This window comes from Embiotoca jacksoni, unplaced genomic scaffold, assembly GCF_022577435.1.
Source record: "Embiotoca jacksoni isolate LCO1_2020_lvr unplaced genomic scaffold, fEmbJac1.0.p SCAF_15, whole genome shotgun sequence".
NCBI classification, from domain to species: Eukaryota; Metazoa; Chordata; class Actinopteri; family Embiotocidae; genus Embiotoca; species Embiotoca jacksoni.
The window spans coordinates 13,600,042-13,612,089 of record NW_027185285.1 but is presented as its reverse complement, the minus strand read 5'-3'; the positions used below and the strand labels follow the sequence as shown (position 1 = coordinate 13,612,089).

The window sequence follows — 12,048 nt, the reverse complement described above, 5'->3', positions numbered from 1 at the left end:
TCATATTGTCATGTATTAAATCCAGATATTGGGATTGTTAGTCAGACTCATGGTGCTTGGAGGAGAAAAACTGTGGCAAAATGTTTTTTTTTAAGGTTTCCTGATTAAACCAAAAGCCTTTTGTATTGTGTACCTATTATTTACCCTCAGTATCTGACAGATAAGCTAACATGCACAGTTAATGATCGACTTCTACAAATAATAATAAAAGTAGAACAAATTTCATTCATCTCAAAATAGTGTTCGAAAGGACCTATGAAGCAGTATTACCCCAACTGTCCACCAGATGGCATTACTCATTAGCTCTGCTTCTACTGAAGAGTAATGTCTTTGAATGTAACACAATGATTCAATGAGATCCTTGTTTTCCTGAGGAGAGTTGGCTAAAGGTATTACATTACTCATGAACTACAGTCTACTCTATTAGATTCCTATCGTGTGTACACTTGCACAGGCACAAGTGATCACAAAGGATTTACAAAAAAACATGTGGGTTCCTCTGTAGAAATATAAACCAGTAGAGTAAAAGTAGAGCACACTGATCTAAATTCATTGGTCTGTTCATGCACAGTTCTGACAGGAACAAACTGATCCCAGACAAACTGGTTCGATGGACATATTAAGCCTGCTATAATGAGATTCATAAACTGATTATTGACAAACTCATTGTATTTTATTGGGAGTAGCCTGATCTTATTACAACATTATATTATTTCCTATTGTAATTAGCTGATAATGGGCTATTACACATCCGTTTTGAAAGGTTACTTTTAGGCCACAGCAATCCCGGAAATACAACATGTGTCTACCTTCAGCCCAGTTTTTTTTCTTGATCGCTAATGGCACACTATCAAAGACTCTGTCAATGTTTAACACGGGGCTGTACATTACACCTCCCCAGGAACACAGTTAATATCACCTCGGTCTTAGCCTCTGTTATAATATCTGATGTATTTTTACTTGGTCTCCTTCAACAGTTAGACTACGGGTAAATGGATTCTGTTCATAGAGCCCTTTATGGAGTAGAATAAGAACATTCCGAAGTTTTTCAAGCTGACCACACAAGTAAGGTATGTCTTCCCCCCTGATAATGCTGGAAAATGTATGTTTTTTATTAAAACTGTGCAGTGAACAGGAATGTGTGGGTCTCTTAAGGGGGTGGATATACTGTTTAATGGTAAGAGTAAAGCCATGTGAAATGGACTCAAAACATGCTGGTATACGACACAAGTAAGGTATGCCTCCCCCCCTGATAATGCTGGAAAATGTATGGTTTTTATTAAAACTGTGCGGTGAACAGGAATGTGTGAGACATGTGTGGGTCTCTTAAGGGGGTGGACATACTGTTCAATGGAAAGAGTAAAGCAATGTAAAATGGACTCAAAACATGTTGGTATACAACACAAGTAAGGTATGTCTTCCCACTGATAATGCTGGAAAATGTATGGTTTTTATTAGAACTGTGCGGTGAACAGGAATGTGTGAGATGTGTGGTGGAAAATGTATGGTTTTTATTAGAACTGTGCGGTGAACAGGAATGTGTGAGACGTGGGTCTCTTAAGGGTGTGGCCATACTGTTTAATGGTAAGAGTAAAGCTATGTAAAATGGACTCAAAACATGCTGGTATACAACACAAGTAAGGTATGTCTTCCCATTGATAATGCTGGAAAATGTATGGTTTTTATTAAAACTGTGCAGTGAACAGTAATGTATGAGACATGTGTGGGTCTCTTAAGGGTGTGGCCATACTGTTTAATGGTAAGAGTAAAGCTATGTAAAATGGACTCAAAACATGCTGGTATACAACACAAGTAAGGTATGTCTTCCCATTGATAATGCTGGAAAATGTATGGTTTTTATTAAAACTGTGCAGTGAACAGTAATGTATGAGACATGTGTGGGTCTCTTAAGGGTGTGGCCATACTGTTTAATGGTAAGAGTAAAGCCATGTGAAATGGACTCAAAACATGCTGGTATGATTAGTGTCTTGCACAGAACAAAGCAAAGTGAAAAGACGTCTGCCCTATTTCTGATGGATGTCATACTGTTTAATTCTCAGTTAGCAAACTGTTTTTACATTTACGTCGGCAGGGCTTTGTGAGAAATTCAATATCATTACAGGTCAATCTCCTGGATAGTGTGGAAAAGGTCAGGGTGTCTTATTTTAGCACCATAATATTGCATTGCATCACACGTCTGACTCTCTTATTAAGGATTTGTTTCCCATCTCATCACGTTTTCATCAAAGACCACCTACAAAGGTGAGGTGGGTAGAGGGAGAAAAAGGGAGAGAGGGAAGGAGGGAAGGAGGAATGCAGAGTGTAAAAGAGAGGGTACAGAGGCTCCTCCTCTTTCTCTGCGTGTGTTTCTTGTGCTTTTTCAGCCTGTTCTTCACTCACACTCTCGCTCAGCACAGATTCAGAGGTAGAGAGCAAAGATTCTCACTGGGAAAAAAGGTGGACAGGGAAACAACATCTTTTTTCCTCCCTCAACAGGAATAAAGACACAAACAAGAAAAAAGGTAGAAATTGTGTGTATTTTGGGGGAGGGGTACTCTCATCAGCCCTGCCTTCTGCATGTGCTCAGCTCACTACACACTGTGTTTCCAGATGGAGAGGATGCAGAGAGAGGGAGAGGTGGACAACCTGGAGCGACCAACCCCACTGACTGACAAGGAGAGGGTGGTAATCAAAGACTCCTGGGCAAAAGTCTTCCAGAAATGTGATGATGTTGGGGCGGCCATACTAGTCAGGTATTTCTCTCTGTAGTTTACTTTCTTGTCTACATGTTTGACGTTTTATATGCAGCTTGAGCACAGAGTTGCAAAGATATTCATCTAATTCAAACAAACAAACAAACAAACAATAATAATAATATTAATGAGAGAGAGAGATGATCAAAGTGACAAATGCTGTCTCAAAGGGGAATGTGCGGTATTTGAGCTATTTTGGTATTTATCACCAATAAACTTTATTATGGTTGTTTAACCATTAACACACTCTACTGTTCAGTAGCATTTCAGAAGCATATTCCAATTTTCTTTTGTTAATATTCATCAAAAAACAAATATATCAGAGCTGAGCACAAAAGAAAAAACAACAAGAAACAATTTCTGCAATTTGGCAATAAGATTGTATTTGGTCTGGGAGGGATTTTAATAAGGGATACACAGAAGGAAAAAGAGCTGGAAATCACATCATAAATTTAGAGGTGAATGTGTAAAGTTAATAATCGAAGAAAGGTTTAGAAGTTCATAGGTTAACACAGATTGTACTGATATGGAGGTAAATGCATGAATACATAAATAAATTTAAAAAATTAATGGCTAGAACAACTAATATTAAATGCATATATGCATACACACTTTTACACATAAATACATAGAGGCTAGATGGGCTAGATACATGAACGGATATGGACATATATATATGCACACACATACATACACACAAACATACCTCACTGAATTGAGTTCAAAGAAAAAAAAAAGTTTTTAATTTGTCTTTAGATTCTCATCTCTGCAACTTTATTTCGTTCACACCTTTTGGGTCAAATTTGCCTTTTGCCTCTTTTCACCTCAGTGATATTAGTGCACCTGCTATACTGCCAGAAAGCCTGCTGATGCTTTTCTGTCACAGACAACCTGTTTTTACCAATAACCTGCAAAGAGATCTGTCTGAATGAAGTCCATTGTTGGAACTTCTTCGCTCAGAATGTAGCATCGCTAAACTTTAATAATCTAATTGACTTTACAAGTTTCCAGTCAGAAAACAGTTCATATGCGAAATTCTCACCTCACAATTTTTCTTGATACTAATTTAAAGTTGTAGACGCAAAAGATAAATATTGCAATCCATCATTCTGACATATTTGGCTCTCTTAGGGCTCCCTCCCTTAAAGAGCAGGTCATGTTTTGAATGCCAGCATAGAGAGCCAGGCAACCTACCGCATCGTGATTCCATAACACACCTTTTTCTCTGAAAACAAGTGATGGCAGCGTTCTCTGTTACAGGTTCGACAGGTGTTTCAAATTTCTAGTCTTAAATCAATCAGTTAAACATTCACTATATATAATTACTTTTCAGACCTGTTGGATTATTCCTGCTGTTGTTACAGTGACTGTCTTCCTTAAACAGTTACAGTGATTTCCAAGAAAAGAAAATGTTGAAAAATCCAACCATCTGTAGGGATTTGGAAAAGGTGTGAAGGCTTTGACAGGCTTTTATGCGTGACAAAATGCACTGCATGACACAGCATGCCTTCATAATCCTCTCTGATTGCAGGAGGTAAAAGCTGAGAGGGAGGAAAGCATTAACTCAATTTACAGCTTATATTCTGATTTACAATCCATCACAAAGACCCCGCAACCTTCAGGAATTTGAGGAATGAGGACTGATTGATAAGGGTGACCCTGAGAAATTCTTCTTTTGCCAGTCGGAATAGAGCCTATCACTGTGTTGAACCTAAACACTATTGCTAATCCTTCAAACTAACTCTCTTTTTATAGGGTAACAGATAACATCCAAAGTAGAAAATCATGGTGCTCTGTTTCTGAAATTAGAAACTTTTTCTGAATTAAGCTCTTTGGTTATTCTTCAAATAAGATAAGAAAGGATTAAGAGTCCAATGACCATATAAAATACTAATGAGGCTATTTATATGCAACCACAGGTCAGGACAAGACAGAAAGATTAAACACCACAGTTCCTCATTAGTTTGTAGTGAAACTAGGAATTTTTTTGCAGCGGCCCGCTGCAAGAAGAGCAAAAATATTCCTAGCAGGGCCTCCCAAAGCTGGAAAACTAATACAGCACCTTCTAACCTCTGCCCTTTTCAGACATTTAAATTGACAAGTAAAACTTACATCTAGCCATCTGCTTCAAATAAAACAGCAACCAGATGCATTGGCCCTCTTCCCAGACTGTGGGAGGGGGTGGGTTTTTAGGTTCCTCTCTGATAATTTCCCATGATACCTCTCAGGGTCAAGCGGCTATAAAGACAAAGAAAACATCTGAAAGAGCACAGTGTGAGTCAGGATGTACAAACAGACATTCAAATCGAGACCTCGAACTTGAATTTAAATGGGAACAATATCATATTTATGCAAACAGAAACATGAAACATTAGCTGTCTTTGCAGTAATTATAATTGCAAAGTCAAATATTAAGTCAAAGAAGACATCAAGTGTGCCCATCATAGCCTTAGTGAGCAGTGACATTAAATTGTTTACCTCTCTAATTAACACTTTTCCCCTTTTATAGAAACTATGCAGGGTTGTCAGGTCGTTAAGCCATGACAGAAACTAAAGTAAGCAAAATAAATATTGGTGAACAGCATGCTTATTGCACAGGTGTGGCTTGGACTGGTCAGCATAAAAGGTCACTCTAAAATGTGTAGATTTATCATCCAACACAATGCCACCAATGTCACAGGTTTTAAAAGAGCAGGCAGTTGGCATGCTGACTGCAGGAATGTCCACCGGAGCGGTTGCCCAGAAACTGAATGTTCATTTCACCACCATGAGCCGTCTCCAATGTTGTTTCTGAAAATTTAGCAGTATGTCCAATCGGCCACACAGCTGCAGACCACATGTAACCACACCAGCCAGGCCACATCTCGTCTCCGATTGTCTGACAGAAACCACACAGATAGCTGATTCAACAGTTTATTTGTGCAACCAAACAATTTCTTCAGAAACCCTCTCAGGGAAGTTCATCTGAGTACTAACTGCTGTCTTGAGCTGACAGCAGTTCAGTGTCATAGCTAACATGAATGGGCAAAATCTCACCTCGGATGGCCTCTTGCACTCTGGAGAAGTGTTCTCTTAGCAGATTAATCCTGGTTTACTCCGTACCGGGCAGATGGCAGACAGAGCGTATGGCATCATGTGGTCGAACAGTTTCCTCATGTGAACGTTGTGAACAGTGGCACATGGTGGCAGGTAGGGTTATGTTAGGGGAAGACATTTGCTATGGACAGCGAACCACAGGTGCATTTTATTGATGTCAATTTGAATACACAGATAATTTGTGACAAGATCCTGAGCTCCATTAATCTGCCCATACATCCTCTGACATATTGCAGCATGATAATGAACATTGCAAGGATGTTGCAATGATCTATACTGAATTCTTGGAAGGTGAAGACATCAGAGTTCTTGGAAGGCCTGCATAGTCACCAGTCATGTCCCCAGTTGAGCCTGTTTGGGTTGCCCTGGATCGACATAGGTACCAAAATACATGAAACATAGAAAAAAATATATGATAAACTGTGTTTACTGTAAAAAATAATTAATGATGAAACTTCATATTTTAGAGAGGCCTTTTATTGTGACCTGTCCAAGGCACACCTGTGCAATAATCATGCTCTTTAATCAGGAACTTGATATATGCTATACCACACCTGCCAGGTAGATGGATTAACTTGGAAAGGTAAAGTGCTCACTAACACAGATTTTAATACATTTGTGTACAAAAGTTGAGAGAAAGAAATCTTTTGTGTATTAACTTGTTAAATAAAGGAAAAATTGTACTTTCTTTTTGGCCTACTATGCTGTATTATATTCAATAGCTATTGTTTAGTATATCTAAAACTTTACCTCTGTAAGGAATTCTCTCATTCAGACATTTTCCGTGACGATTTCTCAGCCGCTTTTCCTACTTTTCTAAATTCTTTTCAAATATATGAGATCCATAGCACACAGTAACTGGTAAAAGCAAACATTTATAGGGAAAGCATGCAGCACTCCCATGTGAGAGCAAGTGTTTACTCATGGTATCTTGCCAGCTTGAAAAATGAACGTGGGTTTGTAAGATCAAGCTGGTGCAGGCTTAAAGGATGATGAGAATAGTGCAGATTCGGCAGCTGCACATCGTACACAACATATCTCTCGTTAAACTCTCTAACCCTCCTCCTTCGCAGGCTGTTTGTCAACTTCCCCTCATCTAAGCAGTACTTCAGCCAGTTCAAGGACATTGAGGACCCAGAGGAGATAGAGCAGAGTTCCCAACTGAAGAAACATGCTCATCGGGTAATGAATGCTATCAACACACTGGTGGAGAGTCTGGACAACTCAGACAAGATGGCATCAGTGCTGAAGCTGGTGGGTAAGGCCCACGCTCTCCGACACAAGGTGGAGCCTGTGTACTTCAAGGTAAAGTGTTAGTGAAAACAAAACAAAGTGACACATGCTTTAAAAGATTGGGATGCTTGTGATATGACAATGGACCATATATAGAGAGATGTATAGATAAGAAATTTCAGTGAAAAACAGTTAAAGCTGCTTTAAAGGATTTTTGCCAACTAGACTCTGAGAGGCAAAAAGACAAAACTGAAAAACAAGTTGTGTCTCAAATCCATACCACAAATACTAATTCTATACTGTATACCACATTCTCATCATCATAGTCTACTGTTTTACCTGTTAGTATACAAATTAATCCAAATGATCGCAGAAAATGACGCGTATGTCAATGTCAAACATCAATCAATCTGTAAGCTTGAAATGTCACAGCACGCTTTACAAATACACACCATCACCCAATAGTTTATTTTCATGTGAGCCCCCGTTTCCCATTGATCCATTAAAAGAACACTCAAAGATCTACCATATATGCACATTGTCTGGTTTGCATATAGTTAATTTGACACCTTTTCAGTGTAAACATCCTACATAATAAAAAAAAAAACTACTTAGAGTTATGTACAGAAAGAGCGAGACTCCCACAAGTTTCCTTGATCTAGGTTTACAGCTCACTATCAATAGAGCCAAACAGTTCAGTTAAAACATGAGAAAAGCTGAGACATGCTGTATGTCAGATGAGCAACAACACAAAACACAATCATTGTACACAATAATACTGTGTTAATGAAATGATTATGAGAAGGTCCCAACAAATTTCTAAGATCAAATTCTTTTGTCCTTAGAAGTGAAATTAACTATTGAAAAAACAAATGAGACTGTATTTTGAGATTAAAAAAAATATTTTATATGTTGAACTATGTAGGCCACTGTGCAGTCAATTCTTGTAAACTTGTGAACAGAAAGTGCTGCCAACACAGTAGTTAACCAACACAGCTGTTTGGACTGTAGCAAGGTTGGTGCTACCGGGGTTTCTCCTGGACACAGATGACTCGCTCAGTCACACGTTCGGGTGTAAATGCATTTATTCGCCCCGACCACACACCAATGTCTCTGTGCCAACGCTTTCCTCCCAGCTTCCTTCTCCCTGCTCACTTTATAGGGGAGCACTCGTCAGTCCACATTTGGCACAGCTGTGCTCATTACGCCTTCCCGGCATCGTTCCCTGAACCACTCCTCCCACTCTGTACCCCCTGCAGCTGAGCTAACCACACCCCGCCACCACATGGACTAATAAAACAGGATTTGTAGGATATATTCATAAAAATGCCACTTTAATTTAAGTTACTGTCTGGAAAGTTTTCAATGTGAATTCAATCATAGATTTGTATCAATAACAATACATGAATACATAAATAGATAACTAATACATGAAAAAACACTGTTAAGCCCTTGAGCAGCTGAGATCTTTGAAGCGTTAGATGATAACTCTTTGTCATTTAAAGATCGCACGACCTCTTGTTGACTTAAACTGAAAAACATAGAGGCAGACTGAATGATGAAAATGGAACGTGGCATTTGACAAATTGTTGATAAGATTGTTTACGGAGAACCACAGTGTTCCTAGTATGGATCCGTGAGGGATGCCTTTTGATACAGGAAGGGAGGAAGAGGAAGCAAACTGTGTACAAGCTGAGAAATTTGAAGCCTGCCTGCTGCTGAGATAGAACAAATACTACTGGTGTCAAAAACATTGTTCACTGATAAACTTTAGCTAATTTGGAGGTTTGACTGCAACTCAGGGATCCCCTCATTTCAGCAAAAGAAGAACAAAGGCAGATTTGCAGATATTACAATTCTGATTGTTGGAAAGGGTATAAGATTAAAAATAAGTCATAGTTTCTGCTATGAAGTCTACATCCAACTTGAGAAAGTCAGGATCAAGCTTGTCAGGAAATGTGCATTTGTTAGGATCAATGCAGTTGCTTTAAGGCTGTATGGACCATCATATCAATAAGAGTTAAATGTTTGAACTCTAGAATTAAATGATTGCTTTGGATATGGATGTAAACCCCTAAAGGCTCAAATTAGAAAACTGAGGTAGATTTGTTTGTGTCTTGCTCAGATTCTGAGCGGTGTGATCCTGGAAGTCCTGGGAGAAGAGTTTCCAAAGGTTGTCACGCCGGAGGTGGCCACAGCGTGGACCAAGTTCTTAGCAACGGTCTGCTGCAGCATCTCAGCGGTCTACGAGGAAGTTGGCTGGACGAAGCTCTCGACCTCAACGGGATAAAATTTTTAGACTTGGATCGCGCACACGGGGATCCTTCTAACTTTTGGCCTGATGCCTCATGAGTCAAGAATCAGTTGATTGTAATCCGGGTTTACAGTTTGATGTAGTCTAAAATAATCATGGGCTGTGGAACATACTCTAATATAAACAACAACAATAAGAACATGTACTCTGCCTCTGTTGTGGCTAGCAGTGGGTATGCATGTGTGTGTGTGTGTGTGTGTGTGTGTGTGTGTGTGTGTGTGTGTGTGTGTGTGTGTGTGTGTGTGTGTGTGTGTGTGTGTGTGTGTGTGTGTGAGTATGTGTGTGTGAGAGAGAGACAGCGAGAGAGAGAGAGAGAGAGAGAGAGAGAGAGAGAGAGAGAGAGAGAGAGAGAGAGAGAGGAAAGAAGGAAGGAAGGAAGGAAGGAAAATACTTAAAGCTGCTCTCCTTACGTTTGTAACCCATTTAAAGGAGACGGCAATGATAAAGAAAATGCAACCATAGAGCCAACAGTGGACGAGAGGTCACATTTGAGTTGGATGTGCCTTCTACCGAATGTGTATATCTACAAATTATAATGTAAACACCATTCTTTCTTAAACATAATGATGTTTTTCAGATATGTATCAGTCTGTATCCACTCGTGTCCACTTTATTAGATATGAATACAAAGACATTTTTACATTTTTAACAGTTAATCGTAACGATTGTACATCGTTTTTAATTATGACTCACATTTGTATCTGTCATTGACTAAACTTTGAAATAAAAATACAAAAGAAAACCCTCTAATGTCTCAACAAAGGTTTGCATTCTTTGAACTTTATTTCTGCTCTAATCTGACTCTCCTGTGTTTCTGCTCACTGACAAGTCAACAATATTACGCCTTTTCTCCTTCTTGGCCTACTGCTGCCTTATTATGTGCTTGAGTCAACAGTGATACGTATAAGTGGTTTAGCTGCTGACGGTCCCTATTTATACCCCCATTTATCTCACTATCCTCTCTCTTTTCATGATATATTGTAGGAACACTGCACTTGACCTGCAGGGATGTCATTAGAGGGTCTGGTATATTTAGCCCTTTGATAGCCAACGTAGATCCAAGTTTGAGCACAACATCAGGGAATCAGGAAAATCCAGACATACAGTAATTGAACTGACACATTTTATTCTCTAAACCCTGTGAAGCTGTCATAGGCCTGCCCATGAAATGCTTCCCTTTCTTAACAAAAAAGTACAATCTAGCAGTTGATTTGGCTTGCTGTGCTAACAATGTGGTGTTGAGGTGGGTTGTTTTCAGAATAGCAGCACACAGCATGCTCTGTTTGCCTCCCAGTTTTGCCAGCCAGATCTCACCCCCCCTCCTTGATCCTAGATAATCCTCTGTGCTAATCTCCCCAATCATGGGAGGGAGCCAAGCGGAAAGGCAGGAATAGTCAGATTGTTACACCACAAACTCTGCCTTTTACCAGTCCAGCCTTTCCAATGGGGGAAGAAGTTCCAGGGCTCTAAAAAAAACACCAGCTGGCCCGAAGCAAGAGATCCTTGGGGTAGAACCATGTGTACAACTATGATGGTCCTCACCACCATCGCTCTCATACTGCGGCAGAGGTTCTCCAACAAAATCAGACCGTGAGTACAAACCTTGGGCATTTTTTGATTTTTGGCACCAATGCAGAGTGATCTCTTGTGATGTGTTCCGACTCCTCCTGCTTCTTATCAATGTTCTGTTTTTGGATTTAGATTCAGACAATACCTGAACAAAATGACAAATTTAACATCATTAGCTTTAAGAGCAGTAATACTTCATAAAAGCAAATTATGTAAAATACTTCCACCTATACAAAATTATGAGCACACACATACACAATGACACAAAAAAAGTGCATATGTGTTACATGTGTGGGAGAAAGTGTGAGAGAGGGAGAGACTTATCTGCATCATTGATTTAAAACTGCTCCTGTGCTTATTTTTGGGTTTGCCTTGAGCAACTGTGTGTGGATTAAGTGGTTAGATACATAACAACAGTGTATTGCAGCTTTTTTAATGGAGAGATGAATGGAGGAGAAAACATCAGAGCTCTCGGGTTCATGGCTACTAATTGACTCAAAGTGCAATCTCCTCAACCCCCCCTGGCCCTCCTGACCCATTCACACAGCAATAGCTAACAATGCCGTGGCTACAGCACCATGGAGCGTGGCACCATCCAGCTCACACAATTAAGAGTGAAGAAACAGAAAAACCTGCTTTATATTTTAATGAGTTTACATCCTCCATCCTGAAGATGGCGTTTTATTGACCATTTACGATTACGTAAAGATAAAGGTATAGCATTCAATATTAAATTCTTATCATATATTATGTTCTTTATCACCCATCACAGGCAGAGAGGAGATGCGGAGAAAGACGTGCCATACATGAAGAGCAATGGAGCAACAGAAACACCAAAATGACAACAGTGAACAGGACAAGGTAAGGAGACTAAAATAAATTTAGTCAGTGAAAGCACACAAAAGAAATGTGAAGACAGATTGTGAAAAACAGTAGATGTCCAGACTCTTGGGATTTAGCATTGTTCATTTCAAAACATTTGGCATTTACAGTTTTAATGATGCATCATTCAGCGCCTTCCTTTAGATCCTCCCGGCCTGGTAAAAAATAATACATGCTCCCCAAATTCATCACTTTCAATTT

At 39.4% G+C, this 12,048-nt stretch overlaps 1 protein-coding gene across 2 annotated transcripts; it reads left to right on the top strand.

The window, feature by feature from the left end:
• Positions 1-926: 926 nt before the first annotated feature.
• On the top strand, positions 927-10,146 carry LOC138198355 (cytoglobin-1-like). 2 transcript variants are annotated; one of them, XM_069149730.1, is made up of 4 exons: positions 927-1,070; positions 2,611-2,753; positions 6,923-7,154; positions 9,208-10,146. In XM_069149730.1, exons 2-4 carry the CDS (start codon positions 2,611-2,613, stop codon positions 9,370-9,372), a joined length of 540 nt encoding a protein of 179 aa, XP_069005831.1. In that variant the 5' UTR covers positions 927-1,070; the 3' UTR covers positions 9,373-10,146. The 2 variants fall into 2 exon arrangements, with proteins under 2 accessions (XP_069005831.1, XP_069005830.1); XM_069149729.1 differs by lacking the exon at positions 927-1,070 and adding an exon at positions 2,412-2,522.
• Positions 10,147-12,048: the final 1,902 nt, after the last annotated feature.